General features: G+C 36.3%; 2 protein-coding genes across 3 annotated transcripts; one reads left to right on the forward strand and one right to left on the reverse strand.

The window, feature by feature from the left end:
* Positions 1-1,224: 1,224 nt before the first annotated feature.
* On the reverse strand, positions 1,225-3,881 carry LOC140853975 (uncharacterized). The gene is made up of 4 exons (XM_073249098.1): positions 3,431-3,881; positions 2,275-3,277; positions 2,033-2,184; positions 1,225-1,373 (listed from the first exon to the last, which is right to left on the reverse strand). Exons 1-4 carry the CDS (start codon positions 3,879-3,881, stop codon positions 1,225-1,227), a joined length of 1,755 nt encoding a protein of 584 aa, XP_073105199.1.
* A 4,370-nt stretch (positions 3,882-8,251) lies between these two features.
* Positions 8,252-13,199, forward strand: LOC105058284 (transcription factor NAI1-like). 2 transcript variants are annotated; one of them, XM_019855136.3, is made up of 4 exons: positions 8,252-8,414; positions 9,063-9,114; positions 9,322-9,816; positions 12,612-13,199. In XM_019855136.3, the coding sequence occupies exons 2-4, from the start codon at positions 9,079-9,081 to the stop codon at positions 13,047-13,049; spliced, it is 969 nt and encodes a 322-aa protein (XP_019710695.2). In that variant the 5' UTR covers positions 8,252-8,414; positions 9,063-9,078; the 3' UTR covers positions 13,050-13,199. The 2 variants fall into 2 exon arrangements, with proteins under 2 accessions (XP_019710695.2, XP_029124409.2); XM_029268576.2 differs by having other exon boundaries at positions 9,042-9,114; positions 12,612-13,198.
* Positions 13,200-15,983: the final 2,784 nt, after the last annotated feature.

Below are 15,983 nucleotides of genomic sequence, written 5' to 3' on the forward strand. Positions count from 1 at the left end.
TTTATGGTTTTCTTTCCTTCCATAATACTATATCATTTCCCATTTTTCCTCCCATCAAAGCTGGTTATCATAACTTTTTTCTCCCCAAAGAGCTTTTACTTTTGGTGCACCAGTGGTCCTCTTGTTTTATTTTGAGAGTGAGAGAGCGTGAATAAAGAGCTTTTTTTATGAAGGCCCTGTCAATCGTTTTGCTCATGGAGAAGGCTATTCCCACCTGCCTTTACTAATATCGTCTCAGAGTAGAACAAACTCCAAACTATCTTTTAGACCAAGTGGGAAAACAAGGGAAGCCCACAATAAGTCTTAACAGGGTTTATGAGTCCCCTCAAATAGAAGACCGAATTAAAGCAATGACCTCATAATGTCTTTTTTTATTCTCAGAATAGACGATTGGTTGTATATGGGGGCTTCGTCAGCGTCAGCTTTGTTGTGTTTTTATATACTTGAGACCTGGTCTTCAAACTTATCAGACCTCACATCAATGACCAAGCTTTATTATAATACTCTGAAATGCGACATGTGAAAAGCATTACATAGGTTTGACGTTTCCAATCCAATGCAAACCGGGAAGGGATGAAACTTGTTAGTCAAATCACTGTTGACTTTTGATGCAAATTTGGCTGGAGCTTTTGAAATCCATGATGAAGTATTATATGTTTTTTTAATCTTTCTCTCAAAAAAGTATAGTTTGTATTTTGGTTTACTTTTACATTAAAAAAATTATGCATCTGTGTCATGAAATATAACTATATGCTGAACATATTAATTAAAATATATTATTTTTATTTAGCAAAGTTATTAAACCCGGTCCGGACCATAACCCGGATAAGGCACCGGGTTAGTGGGTCAGCGGTCCAACCGTCGGGTCAACAGTTGAACCGGTGGGTCAATGCATAGATCATAAAATCTAAAATTTAATAATATATTTATATCCAGAAATATAATAATAGTCCTGATAATATATATTCCAATGCTACAAGTATCAAAATACAAATAAAACAAAACTGTAATCAAATAATTAGACTAAAATATTGATGAATATAAAGATTTAATGGCATAAAGTTATAAATGCATAATAACTAGTAGTTTAAAACATAACCATCCACGTCTGCTAGCAAAATGAAAAGTTTTAACAAACAAGTACATAATAATGTACGATATTTCACTTCAATATCTTTTAAAAAAAAAAGTTAAAAGTGATAAACAAGTACACAACATAAAAATTCAAGCTAATGGACTGAAATTTATGTCAATATTTGCAAAAACATCTTCTTGAGTTGCAACGTTCTCATCTCCTCCATCTTCTCTCCTATTCGCACCATTTCCATCATTTTCACCATCATCACCATCCAAATCTTTCAAGTTCAATATATCTACAAAATCATAAATCTAACAAAAAGTTAAAAAGAAAAATCATATGTAATAAAATTGTAATAATATTTTATTCATAAACTATATAATAAAATAATTCGCTCACCATTATTATTATTTTTTTGAATAGAACATGATGCAAATTCACGGTGAAAAGTTTCTAATTCCTCGCTAGTTAACTCCGATTGCTCATCGACTAATATCCACGCATCATTATTACCAAACAATTCAAAGTCAATAGGATCATAGTTGCGACCCTTGAAATAAAACCTGTATTTAATATTTGTTAGTTTGAAAATTAAATAACAAAAAATAAATACAAGCAATTGGATATCATTCATAATAAAATTATCTTTGTTGTAGTCTCAAATTATAGTGCACAAATACTAGATCATTAAGCCTTTGATGCTCTAACCTATTTCTCTTTTTAGAATGAATATGTTCGAAGATGCTCCAATTTCTCTTGCACCCGGACGCACTACAAGTTTGGCTTAAAACACGAATAGCTAACTTTTGCAAATTAGGTGCACAACTTCTATAGGTGACCCACCATTCATCTAGATACAAAATATTATATTTGTTAAAATAGAATGTAATTGAAAAAATTTTATATCAATGAAACTAATGAAAGCATAAGAACATAACTAAGGAACAAGCTTACCTGGAGCCAAGCGACTTCGATCATTTATAGCCGATGAGCATCCAAAGTCATTTTCTGCATTTCTAAATAATCTCATCTCATTAGTTAAGTTCCCCTGCAAGGTTGGATTACCAAATGAATATCTCTCTATGACATCTAAGAGTCCAGAAATACTACGAGGATGTTTATCCATAAGTTCTGAGTCATATTGAAAACAGGGATTCAACCAAAACCCAGCTGCATGAAGATTTTGGTGTAATTACAAATCCCACTGAGAATCAACTATTCTCAAATAAGGTTCAACTACAATCTTTCTCCTTCTAAATCTCTTGATCATTTCATCTCTAGCTTGATGCATAGCATGATACAAGTAACCCATTGAAGGTCTATCATCACTGTCAACAATCCTCAAAACTCGAATTAAAGGCTCTATTAGTTTAACAATGGTTGCACATTCATTCCAAAAAAGAGAATTAAGCATGTCATCGGTGAGCTTTTTTCCTTTACTATCCTTAGCATAAACTGAAGTTGTCCACTCTCTAGAAGTCACCATTGCTCTTAATGCATCTTTGTGGCCCAATATGCTTTGTAAAGCAATAAAATTGGTAGCAAAACGTGTAGGTGCCGGACGAATTATCTCCTTTCCATCAGTAAATTTTCTCATCAAATATAAAGGATAACAATGATTATAAATATATTTTGTGATACCTGCAGCATGGGCTACGGTGTTCTTCACTGAAACTAACTTGCCAATGTCTTGCATGATGAGATTAAGACAATGAGCAGCACAAGGTGACCAAAAAAGTATAGGAAAGTCTTGCTCTAACTTTTTACCGGCAGCAACATAGTTTGCAGCATTATCAGTCACTACATGAACCACATTTTCAAAACCAACGGACATGACAATTTCTTTGAACAACTTGTACAACATATCAGCTATCTTTGAGGTATCTGAAGCATCCACGCTTTTCAAAAATACGATCCCTCTAGGACAATAAACTAAAAAATTAATCAAAGTTCTCTTATACTGATCTGTCCATCCATCAGCCATGATTGTGCATCCTATTTTCTTCCATGTGGCACGAAAGCTTTCAACATACTTTTTCACCTCATCAACATTCTTGGTTAACAAATAACCACGAACAGAATAAAAATTTGGAGCTTTGTAACCAGGCCCCATACTAGCTATTGCATCTATCATGCACTGATAATACTTAGAGTTGACAGCATTAAATGGCACACATACATCTATCATCCATTTTGCCACTGCAAGATCACACATTTCAACTGCTTCTTTGTTTTACAACAAGCTTTTTATAGTTGGTTGAGCACCAGGAGTTGTTCTTGGCATGAAATAATTTTTAATTGTTCCTAGTTGTTTTCCTTTTTCACCTTTTATATTTTTACCTCTTGTATTACCCGTAGACTTGTTTGATGAGGGAGAAATTTCTTGTATGCCATCATCTTCACCTAATTGCCTATAATATACTTGTTCCTCATGTTTCTTATGCCTTGCACTAAAGAGATTGTAATCTTCACCCATTTTCTTTGTTCTTTTCTTCTTCTCACTAATAGCTTGAATATTTTGTATTATTTGATGGCGAATATCCGCCGGCACCTTGCGACATGGTTCTACTTCTCCTTTTACTCCTGCAAGATATTGTTTGAAGCGATTGATCCCACCACCAGCAAATGACTTTCCATAATACAAGCATGCCAACTTCATCCTTTTGGTATTACCACTAAGTTCAGGAGCTTCTCTACAATGATTCCATGCAGGATCACTTTTACCTCTAACCCTAGTTATTTGAGTGGATGAAGTATTACTTGAATCATCCATGGATGGCATACTTCCCTCAACAGAGGTCATTTTGATAATCTGCAAAGAAAATTAAATTAAGTTATAATTTATAAATAGAAGATAAAATAAATAATAACAAGATCAAGTCATCGACATCTTCTTTCATTTCTATCCAAAATTTTTTTTCCCATGATCCTATAGAGTCAAACTCACGATGATCACATATTATAGAAATTAAAAAAATAATATTTAATATTTATTGTATCAATCAGCATAGCATCATTAAAAAAAAAATTTTTTTTTCATGTTCACGGGTGTTTACTGTACTGTGGTATCTAGTGTTACTGTGACACTGCAGTCAGCCAGTCAGTCACATAGTATTTAAAAAAAAAATTTTTTTTTTACCGTGTCCGCAGACAGTCACACACTTACACTGTTACTGTATCACAGGCTCACAGCATTTAAAAAAAAAAAAAAATTTCACCGTGTCCGCGGCTGTATACGGAGGAGGCGGCGGAAGGGGGAGGAAGGCGGACGGCCATTTGGAGGAGGAGGAGGAGAAGGAGGAGGAGGATGCGAAGGGGGGAGGGAGCCGAGCGGAGGAGGCAGAGGGGGGAGCGTACGGAGGAGGAGGAGGAGGAGGAGGAGGAGGCGGAGGGGGGAGGGAACGGAGCGGAGAAGGAGGCCGAGGGGGGAGGGGGTCGAGCGTACGGAGGAGGAGAAGGAGGCGACGGAGGGGGGAGGGAGCCGAGGGAGGAGGAGGCAGAGGGGGAAGGGGGCAGAGGGGGGAGGGAGTCGAGCATACGGAGGAGGAGGAGATGGCGGTGGGGGGAAGGAGCCGACGGAGGAGGAGGCAGAGGGGGGAAGGGGTCGAGCGGAGGAAGAGGAGGCGGACGGCGGAGGAGGAGGAGGCGGAGGGCGAAGGCGGCCGAGCGGAGAAGAAAGAGGCAGAGGGAGGTCCGGACTCTGGAGGGGAGGGGGCGAGCAGAGGAGGGCAGTCGCGGACTCACGGTTGGAGCCTTGGAGGAAGCAGACGGAGGAAGCGGTTGGAGCCTTGGAGGAAGCGGACGGAGCAGAGCTGCCGGACTCCGAAGATTTGAAAAAAAAGAGAGTTAGATTACTCACCGAAGACGAAGAAGACTCGGTTCTCCTCCTTCGCTGCCGGCTGCCGCTGCTGATTTCGTCGTCGAGGGAAGATGGGCTGACTGGCTGAGGCTGGGCCACTGGGGTTTGAGCTCGGGAACAAAGAGACGAAGGGACGACGGGAAGGGAAGTCGAACTGTCGATCTCGAAAATCAAAAAAAATTAATTTTTAATTTTACGGCTCAACCGGGTTAGACCGGATCAGACGGTTCACGGTTCAACCGGCTGGTTCATACGGTTTTAACCGGATTTTAAGCATAAACGGTTTAATTAGATAACCGGCCCGGTCTTCTGATCGGGTCACCGGGTTTTCGGTCTGACCGGCCGGGCCAGGCCGGATTTAATAACACTGCTATTTAGTAGTGCATGCACCTTAATGGGGTTTCCTCCAATATCACTATGTTTATGGTGTTCCTGGACATCAAAGCTCATCTGCTCTAAAATAAATGAAAGATGGAAATTAATAGTATGCCACAAATAAAAGAAAAATTGCATGCATAAACTTCTCTAAATCTAACTTCTTATATTTAGGTGATTGAATGCAATTTATCACTTAATCATGATCATTGCAAACACCTTTAGTCATTTAGCTATATATTGCATGGCTACTTAATACTTTTGGAAAGGTAAATGCCACTGTATGCACACACATCATTACCGTCATTATTTTCATTTAGTCAAAATCTAATCCTATCCTTAATCACAATGTATACTAGACCTCTAATGCATTTTCTACACATCTACTTCATTTGCTATAGCTACATACTTTTAGAAGAAGCTAATGACATACTCTTACCTTAAAAAAATAAAAATTAATGATAAAATTTGCTATAACCAAATTTTTTATGTTATCGTCCATCATCGTGGCATGTTTTTTGATAAAACATAGATATCATCTGGGAAGAACTTGTTTCAACAAAGTTTAAACCCTAATATCGATACATTATTACCACACTTACTCGAAGAAAAGGATACAAATTATCCTCAACATTACATGTGATTGAAAGATGATAAAAATAAATTAGGTTCGAGTGTTTAGGCAATCCATAATGCATTGGAAAGCTATAGACCACAGCTAGTCTTAAGTAACATAATGTGCTTATTATTGTTCATGAAGAAAAAAAATTATTTACTCTCATAGTATAGAAGGATCACCAGATTCGATGAAAATTGCTTTGACTATTACGGGGAGGATAAATTTTGAGAGTAAAATCGACCATTTTAGTAAATCAAATCATGTGCTAATTAAACTTATAGGGGCATGAACTTGCCTGTAGCATATGCGATTGAAGTACTCTTTTTTTTTTTTTTTGGATGAAATGGAAGAATCATACAGTCTTTGTATGAATGCACCCCACAAAGTCTAAAAATAAAACTATTCTAAAAAGAAAAGGAATAGAAGAAACATGTGTCCTAAGTGTGTTGCTGGAATGATTCAACATGTATGATGCCATCCAATCAGTAGCTCCATTTGCCTCTAGATAAATATGGGAAGCTTGAAAAAGAGAACGCTCATCAATCAACCTCAAGATATCTAATAAAAGCAAATGATGATCGCTTATCGAAGGTGACCACTATGGCTGAATTATCTTCAAGGAGGATCTAGCTAGCTCTCAAGATGAGAACCGCACGTCTAATCCCCTCCCAATCTGCCCTTCGTTCCACCCCAGGAACACTAATATCAAAGAGTTATCTTCCGCTACCACAACAAACTGAGATAAGACTCTCTAATCACAAATTCAGCACCTTCTGTGGCACCATCGTCGGAAATACTTCTATCAAAATTCACCTTAAGACAAGTCGGGGTGGGGATGGGGGTCCAAAGTAATAAATGCCACTTATGACTCAGAAGAAGATGTGGAGACCCAGATGTCCTTTCTTTTCCCGGGCTCTAATGTGAAAGTATTTTGAGAGAATTCTATGGCTTGACTAATAGTCTTTTCCAAAATAAATCTTGGGGACAATGATTCATTTTTAGAAACACATTTATTCCTTGTATTCCAAATATGAAACAAAATGTATGCAGCTTGAATGCATTTAGCCTTATAGCCTGCAACACTCCTCATTTTCAAAGCACATTCAAAATATTGAAGTACTTTATTTCAAAGCCGATATCTTTTCAAAGTTTATAATGTGGCATTACCGGGTAAGGATGTGATGTGCCAGGCAATCATGAACAAATTCTATAGTTTGGAACTAGAAATGAATTAGTTAAAATAATTTTTTTTTTTAAGAAAGATATTAATTAAGCATATCTCTCAAAGGAAAGAATTAGATGAAGCGGCTGAAGATGAAGCTGATATAGAAATTGAGATCTTTTTTCTATTGAATTTTAATTTTTGTTATGATTATTTTGACTAATTATAATATTTTAAAAAATTATAATCTCTTTTAACTAGAAGCAGAATCCAACTCGAAATATGAAAGTGAAACCTCATTAGTATAAATAAAGGCTTTGTAATTTAGTTTTATTATTAAATTTTTTTAGATCCTATTTTCATTATTTTTTTATTTTTTAATTTTTCTTTAAAGATATTTGAGCTGAAGGCGTTGCAAAACTTTCTTCCTTCTCACCAAATATTGGATCATTTCAATTTTAGTTTTCTTTAAAACAAGCACCATGAAAATGTTATTATCTAATTTCAAAATCATGGGTCTCTACGTGGTGAATACATTGAGAAGGGGGATGCCACCCATCAATCCCAAGTTCCATCGATTGCATGCCAATTATAAAGAGACACATGGCAATCAATCTAATCACAATTCTACGTATCTTAATGTTATTGGAGAGTTATGGTGTGATGTTGTTGACCTAATTGCATGTAGATTATCTTAAGCATCCTGCCAGGTGCTCAGCAGCAACAAATATACGGCAACGCTACACGGAGAAAAACAAGCGCAACACCTTAACACTCCAGCAAAATAAGAAAGATCAACAATCAAAGCAATGACGTAGAAGACGAGTAAAATAAAAGTATCGTATGTTCCCAAATTAGAAAAACCAAGGGAAGCAAGAAAACCAAATACGAAAACCCTCGCATGTTTCGCGCCAAAGAATGATTGGTCTTCTTTCGCTGCGTGGACCGCTGGATCGCGCTATGGACAGATCTCAAAGCTCTCCTAACCCCACGCCTGCACGGACATTGTGTGATCCAACGGTAGATTCGCGCGAAGGAAAGTGGATCCTTCATTGGAGCGAAAGATACAACCCATGTCGCTCATATGAGGTCAGCATTTCGCAAGCAGAAGGTGCATGTGATTGAGGTGGAGGACCAAGACTTTGGCCAGGAGGGGGTGAGGAAGCCTTCTTCTTGGCAGTGGTGGGGAAAAAGGAATAGGAGCGTCCACATAGGAGCGTTCACATGGGTGAACAGCACCCTACCATATGAGGAGGGAGAAGAGAAGGATGTTCCCCATGCCTTGAAAGAAGAAAAGCTTTTGCAAGTTCGTTTGAAGAAGGTGTGCTTTCCTCTCCCTCCTTCGTTGGAGTCCATGGCTTTTCCTATCCTTCAATTCTCAAAGATCTTGGCAGTGTTAGGATTTTGATTATTATGTGCCTGCGGTTTGATCTCTAATACATCCGCTTCTTGCACTTAAAAGGAACGACCTTGTCCTTGCAAAAAGAGGGAACTTCTTCGATCTTCTTGTTATATGCGAGCAATAGAAATCTGGCATATTTTATATCAACACTAGATTAAATTATTTCAAAAAATGATGATGGAATTCTTTTCCTTTTCTTCTTTTTGAGGACGTTTTGATTAGAGCCATCGAAGCCCAACTTAATTTTTAGTTATTTACCTAAGATCTGAAGGAGTTTTAAAGTCTTCTGGCACTGGATCATCTTGTTTTCTGCGGTTATCTTGCATTTTGAAGTCCTATATATTTTAATGGACGACTCTGTTACGTAATTATTATTTTCTTTTTCTGGGTTGTCTAGCAATCTCCATGTTTTTCTTTTGTATTTTTATACATATAAAAAAGGTTTTCCATTGATCTCCTTTTGTTCGGAGACTAGAAAACATGAGTCTATGCCCATTCTTACATCATCCACGAGTATCATATCTGATCTTATTGTGTCTGATCCAGAATCTCTTCGTCTTATCATAGAGGGAGCATCATAGCAATGGAACAATCGCCAGTTCAATGGCCATCTGAAGCGGTAAAGACATAAGTGATATCCCCCTTGGGATTCATTAATCTTATAAGCTTCTTTTTTTATGAAAATATAAACTTCTCTTTTAAGAACAATCTTATGTATATTTTATCCAAAAAAGGAAACAATCTCATGGATTAAAACTAATAGTTTTCTAGTGTTTCTTGATGAGTACTCTAGATCACTAACACCTTTATGGATTACGATGGACAGGATGAGTACTCTACCTTCATCTTCCCATCCGAAATGACCTCTCTAGATCACTTTGATGCGCAAGAGATCATACGATCCCTTGGCGAGGACTTTGAATACCCTTCTTGTTTTTCTTCCTTTGACTCGCCGGGGAACACTGAATTGAACGCCCCCATGAACTGCTCATCCATGGAGGTCTCCGAAGGGCCCATTGATGTCAACAAGGCTGACGGAGTCCCAGGAGCAGTGCCAAACGCATCGTCCATTAGTTTAATCTCATTTGGCCATCCGGAGCCAGTGCATGATCCCCTCGGACTATGGCCGAGAAATGAAAGCTTCTACTGTAGTCATGGTTCAACATCGAATGAGAAGACCCTGGACTTCCGGAGACCTGAGAGGAACAGAATGATGAGTAGATCAACTTCTCAAGACCATGTGATGGCAGAGAGGAAGCGAAGGGAGAAACTTGGCCAGCAGTTTATAGCACTATCAGCAATCATCCCTGACCTAAAAAAGGTACTTAAATTATGTTCTACTGTTAAAACTAATGAGCCTAATTTTTGTATGTTTTTCCTTCTTAGTTAAAATGAACTTTTTAATTATACTGCTTTTAGCTATAGAAAGTGATTCAAAAGCATTGTTTTAGTGTTTCCAACGAGTGATTTCAATATATATAGGTCGAACTTTGAGGGTTTTTTTTTCCTCCTTTTCCTTTCTTTCTTTCTTTTTTTTTTTTTTTTTTTTTGCAAGGGCATGCAAGAACTAGGAAGACATTTTTCCTTTGGTTAATGTGATTCAGCCGATCGACAACAAGAAAAGGCGTTTAAAATCTCACTATTTCATCTCATTTTTCCTCTCCTTTTATTATCTGTTGCTGCTGAGTTTTTGTTCTCATTGTGTAAAGGACGAAGCTTTACTCTTGCATCCTTCTTTTAAGCTCTCGTTAATAAATACAGACCAAACTTATGGAGAGAAAAGAAATTATTGAGTGATGGGAGTAAGTGAATTGTCATATCATTTTGGGTGATCTATCAATTATTTTCTCCAAAAGCAAGATACCTGTCCATTAATAAGGAAGACTGGTCAACATTGTGAAAACATATAAAGGGTCTTGCTTGCTTGCTTGAAGCTGAACTTGTAAAGATTGGACTCGGTTCTTTGGTTCTTATATGTTGAACCGAAACATGGATATCCCAAGCCCCAGCCCTAATCCATTATTTTTCGACTAAAAACTCTTCACTGCAAAATTTTGTTTTTCAAGTTGGATCACATCCAATTTACCACATTTTACAGACTGAAAATTTTGATGAAAAGTCAAACAATTCCAAACCACTTATATGATAATTCAAACATTTCAAATAATTCCATACCACTTATATCGTAATCTTAAATATTTTTCTCATCATTGATTTGCAAATTACTGGTATATGCTGAGTGAGACATTTATGCAATGCCATGCTAGCATTTTATAAGGTGATGTAATGCCAGATTCTTTGGAATCCATATAATGTAGTATTTAAATTTCTTGAATGTACTAAAATATCAGTACCATGATCCGTTCAAATCACGTAATCTTTGACTCTTACTGATATGATCAAAACAAGGATGATCATAAAATGGACACCCTGAATGCCAAGGTTCACAAAGTCTGTGGACCAAAGAACCTCTTGTGCTGTCACCCAGCAATCAAAACAATTGGCTTTGTTCTAAAATTAACAAATTTGGTTCATAATTTCATAAATATGTGCTTAAAGATACAAAGGGAACTTACCTCTCTGGTAACGTTTGATGTGTTATATATATTGTAATTTGTCTTCTTTATGTTAATATAATCGCTGAGGTTTTATCAGAACATGTGGACTTATCCATTAGAGATAGTTATCAGGACATGCAAAAAAAAAAAAGAGACATTTTCTTTTGAGCGGTAAGTACAGATGAAAAAGTACAATTGGAGGAGCTAATGAAAACGATAGATTTGGCCATTAGTTGTCATCAGAATATAATGAATAAATTAAGCCAATGACACAACATAAGTAGATAGGGGCAGCCTTTTTTAAAATTTAAGTGTCCTTTTCTTAATAAAATCATATCCTGCCAACTAACCATGAGGAAGGGACTTAACAGACTTATAAGCCTAAACCAGTAGTTTATTAGTCGCGAAACACAAGATAATGTTTGGTACATAAAATAGTTTTTATTCTTTTCCTTTGGGAAAGGGTTCTTAGAATGATAGATGCAAATGTAGATTCCATTTATGTAATGAAATCATCAGGATAAATAATCCTATTAGTGATCCTAACAAACACAAGCAGAAGACATAAAATTCTTCAATTGTATGAATCCAACTTAGCCTGTGGAGTTTGAGTTCATGTTTATAGCAGAAAGAGTGATTTCTTATAGCTCATCCAACAATAAGATGGTGGAATCTGAATAAAAAATGGTTCGTCGCTGAATTTACTGGTGAAGTCCTTAGAGATGCTCTTAGAGTTTATAAAGGTATAAAATGCCATTCTCAACAAAAAACGAAGGAATAAGATGCACAAATGAGGGGGTTTGATTTTCACAGTATATAGATTCAAGAGGCGGTTGAGAAAAAAGTATAAAATTTTGAATGCTGCAAGATTTGAAAAAGAAAGGTATAAAAGTAATTATGATAAAAATCATATATAAACTTTGCAAGTTTCTTAAGCATAATAGTGGGGACACCTCGAATCAAGTCATATAAATGAAAGAAATTACCTATGTAAAATATTTAAAAGGAACACCTTGGAATGATCCAACACTAGATCATTTCCTATCAGAGAGGATGCAACCTATAGGGCTACAGTCCTATTTTATCATTAAGCTTTACAAACTAAGGTCAAAAGAATTGAATGAAAAAGCAATAGAACTGTCATGCTCCAAACTCATGACAAGATCAGCCATGAGCAGATCGTAATATTTGTGATTAGATTTATAGTACTTGTGATTAGATTTGGATCCTTACTTCAAAAGGATGCAAGGGCTTAAATAGAAAAAGTACATACGAAGCTATACGAGCATATATCTAATTATACATTGATCTTGTACTCGGTAGATCTTAGATACTTATATAAGATCCAAGAGTCCAAATTATTAACATCTTTTGACTAATCTTTCATGTAAGATACTAGATCTTATAAATATGTATGGTGTTTTCTAATGTGATTTTTTTAAGAAAAAAAAAGTAAGACCCTTATTATAAGAATATAAGACTTAAACAAGTTTATCATTCCAATTTTAAATCGATTCCTCCAAAAGAGATAACTTAAATCAGTTTATCCATCTGGCAGACTGACAAGGCTTCACTTGTTGGAGGTGCAATCAACTACCTTAAGCAACTTGAAGAGAAGGTGAAAACCTTAGAAGAACAGGCTGTCAAGAAGAATACTAGGCCTATTGTCTTTGTCAAGAAGTCACACCTTTCAACCAACAATGCAATCTCCAATGCTGACGGGAGCTCACCTGACAAAGCTATCCAAAAGGTCGAGGCTAGCTTGGAAGGAAAGACTATTCTTATGAGGATTCATTGCGAGAAGAAGAAGGGAATATTAGTGAAGGTGCTATCAGAAATTGAGAAGCTTCACCTCAGTGTCATCAACACAGGCGTCGTTCCCTTTACTGACTCCTCTCTAAACATCACTGTGACGGCACAGGCAAGTTGCTATTGTCCTCAAAACACCTTGGATTATTTGATTATTAGAATAAAATGGCATGTATCGAAAGTTTGACTGCATTTATTTTGAGAATAATTCCAATAGAAAAAAAAAAATCAAAATGCATGTATTAAAGGAATAGCATTGGTACTTGCAGAAGCTCAACTTCCTGAAATGGACCTAGCTATACACCTCAGTGAACTCACTGTTGGTGATATTTGGATATACATGCATACATATACATGTAAATTTACACACGAGTATGGATACACAGGCGCACGCACACACATATATATACATACATATATGTATGTATGTATTTATGTGTGTATATATGTTTGTATGTATGTTCAAAAAAGATCTTCGGATATATATATTCTAGAAGTTTTTGTTTTTTTTTTTAATAAAAAGGGAAAAAAAATCATGATGAATGCTTGGCCATCAAGAATGTGTGCCATTGTGCTAGAATAATGCATTGTGCAGTAAGTAGAATGGGACATAGATGGTTATAAAAGCAAGCTATTAATCTATAGTCCTTTTTTTTTTTTTTTTTTGCCCTGCACAGATAGAAGAAGGATTCTCTATGACAGTGCAAGATCTTGTGAAGGAATTAAACTCAGCTCTCAGCCAGTTGTTGTGAGAATAGAGCTGTTGTACAAAAGAGGCTGTTGCATGTCCATTAGAAGGTGGTTTCCTTTTAGAAAGCTAGAGATATTGGGTTGTTACCTTTTTCTAAGTGCTTCAACTAGGTAGTGGAGACCAAATAAGAGCCTGGCAATTTGTTTAATCTCCAGAAAATTGATACTTCTCCTGCAAGTGTTGGTATCTTTACAAGGTTTCGCATATTCTTTTGCCGACAACCATGCATCCACGTTTTCCACGTGGTCAACGAAGTTTCACATCTTTCCACGTGGTTTATTTAAGCTTCCTCTATCCGTGTGGCCATCTCCCCTCTTTTTTTTTTAATGTTCTTTGACTTCGAAACATTCTCTCATGCTTTCTATACGCGGACATAAACGCGAACACCTTTTTAGACGTGTAACATGTGTTTATAAGGCTAATTTAACATCTAGTCCTTTGTTATCCCTGGTATGTAGGCAACTAATATTTTATTTATATACTAGTCCTTGTACAAATTTTTTTTTTTTTTTAAGAGAGAAAAAGGGAGGCAGATCCTTACGTTTTAATTATTGAAGCTCAGCAGATGTACCATGCAATGTACGAATTCAGAATCCTTGATTTCTAAGCAAAGAAGTCTGACCCTTGAAATAAGCCTCAATCTACGGATATCTTTGAAATGGAGAAAGATGCCAATCTGCTAGACTTGTTTTTTTTTTTTTGATAAGGCCCTGCTAGACTTGTTTAACATTACCATTATGTAAGCTAGATACATGGATGAGGGGTTAAACGTATAATGGTTATCGAAATCAAAGATCTAGAACAACATTTTTAGTCAGTCTTGGTACAAAATATTTCTAGCTAGCATACCATGTTGCATTGAATCATCGCACTTCATGACTTGAACCATCCAATGGGTTAGGTCGAAATTAAATGATGCTTGGACTCAACTAACTTGGTAGCACCCAGTAGCATTTATTTATTTTGGAAAAAATAATTTTGTTACTCAATAGACCCCATCCTTGTGCTAGCTCTTGCCACCAAGTCGTTTCTAAAGCATATATTTGTGGATAAATGTCTTGACCCCTAAGCTTAGAGCTTCCTAGTAGTTATGTTTTGGTACAATATGAATTAGATCTTTCCAAGACAGTGAAGGTGTGCCAGAATACGTAAATGATAACATAAGAACAAGAGATTTTCTGTGCAGAGAAAATGTTTTGAATGATCCTTGTTGGAAGGGAAAAAAAAAAAAAAAAGGATTGGCCCACCAAAATAGTACAAAAGCCAATTGGAGAACTGCATTAATCTCTATAGATTTCAAGAGACATTGGAACCGGTTTTTGATGCAACACGCAAGGACATAGGAGATCATTTTGGGCCAAAATGTCAGCGTCACCCATGGCTACCACCGAAAAGCCATGATTTATAGCAGTTTCATGGAGCTTTTATGGGGAAGATAAATTCTCCTTTTCCGTTCCAATCCGATCACGGTCTCCCACAGTATCTGTTTATAGATATGGCCAGATATGCCGTATCAACTAAGTCCAACGGTTCCTGTTGAGAGAAGTATTTTTAGCCTAATCAAATGAGGAAAGCACCTTGAGTCAAATAATTGGGTTTTGACGCACAAATGATCGTCTCATTTAAACGAGGTGACTGACCTGACTAATCTAATAATGGGTGTATGTTAGCTGGCTAATCTATTCTTAAAGTTAGGCATGTTTAAGTGAAATCTTAGGGAAATCTTATCAAGTTGCTAAAAGTCTTGGTGGTTGGTGTCTTAGAGTGTCATGGAATGGTTTTACATCCGCAGCATGTTTGGTTGGTGGGAGTTGGAATCTGCAGTGGGATGAAAATGAGCGACTTCTAGTTCAAAGGAGTTCTATTCTCATTTTGATTTTCAGAGAGAATGAGATGTTTTGAACCTCCAAAAAATTCAATCTTTACTCTATTTTAGGATTCAAATTTTATTTCAATTCTAATTTCGATTTCAGTCATGAATCAAATATGTCAAAGGATATGACCATTTCGATTCTTATTCTAATCCATTTTCAATTCTAATTTCGATTTTAATTTCAGTCGTGAACCAAATGCACTCTTAATATTTATGATCGTTTTCAGTATGAAATTTCTATTTATTATAGGTGTTTTAGTCCATAAAGTCACTTTTCTTCTATAAAGGCATAGTTCAGGTTCAGAAAGCAACAAAAATCTTATTTTTTTATTTAAATTTTTTGTGTTACATAATAAATTTTAAAATTCATGACCATGCATGATAATAATTTTGATGATTTCAAAGCTTAGATTAGTATCAAAAGTGCAAAGCTCATTAGGCCACAATGAAATCCTATTTTTGCTACAAAACAAAGAATGTACACTTCAATACAAGTG

This window comes from Elaeis guineensis, chromosome 15 (genome assembly GCF_000442705.2).
Source record: "Elaeis guineensis isolate ETL-2024a chromosome 15, EG11, whole genome shotgun sequence".
Classification (NCBI taxonomy): domain Eukaryota; kingdom Viridiplantae; phylum Streptophyta; class Magnoliopsida; order Arecales; family Arecaceae; genus Elaeis; species Elaeis guineensis.

Bases quoted from the DNA above. Each gene is read 5' to 3' on its own strand.
- LOC140853975 (XM_073249098.1), bottom strand. From the start codon at position 3,881: ATGACCTCTGTTGAGGGAAGTATGCCATCCATGGATGATTCAAGTAAT. The intron at 3,278-3,430 runs GTAATACAAGAG...GTGATCTTGCAG, and splicing joins CTCATCAAACAAGTCTACGG to TGGCAAAATGGATGATAGAT. The intron at 1,374-2,032 runs GTAAGCTTGTTC...ATGATTTTGTAG, and splicing joins TCGAAGTCGCTTGGCTCCAG to ATATATTGAACTTGAAAGAT.
- LOC105058284 (XM_019855136.3), top strand. From the start codon at position 9,079: ATGGAACAATCGCCAGTTCAATGGCCATCTGAAGCG. The intron at 9,115-9,321 runs GTAAAGACATAA...TACGATGGACAG, and splicing joins TTCAATGGCCATCTGAAGCG to GATGAGTACTCTACCTTCAT. The intron at 9,817-12,611 runs GTACTTAAATTA...TCCATCTGGCAG, and splicing joins TCATCCCTGACCTAAAAAAG to ACTGACAAGGCTTCACTTGT.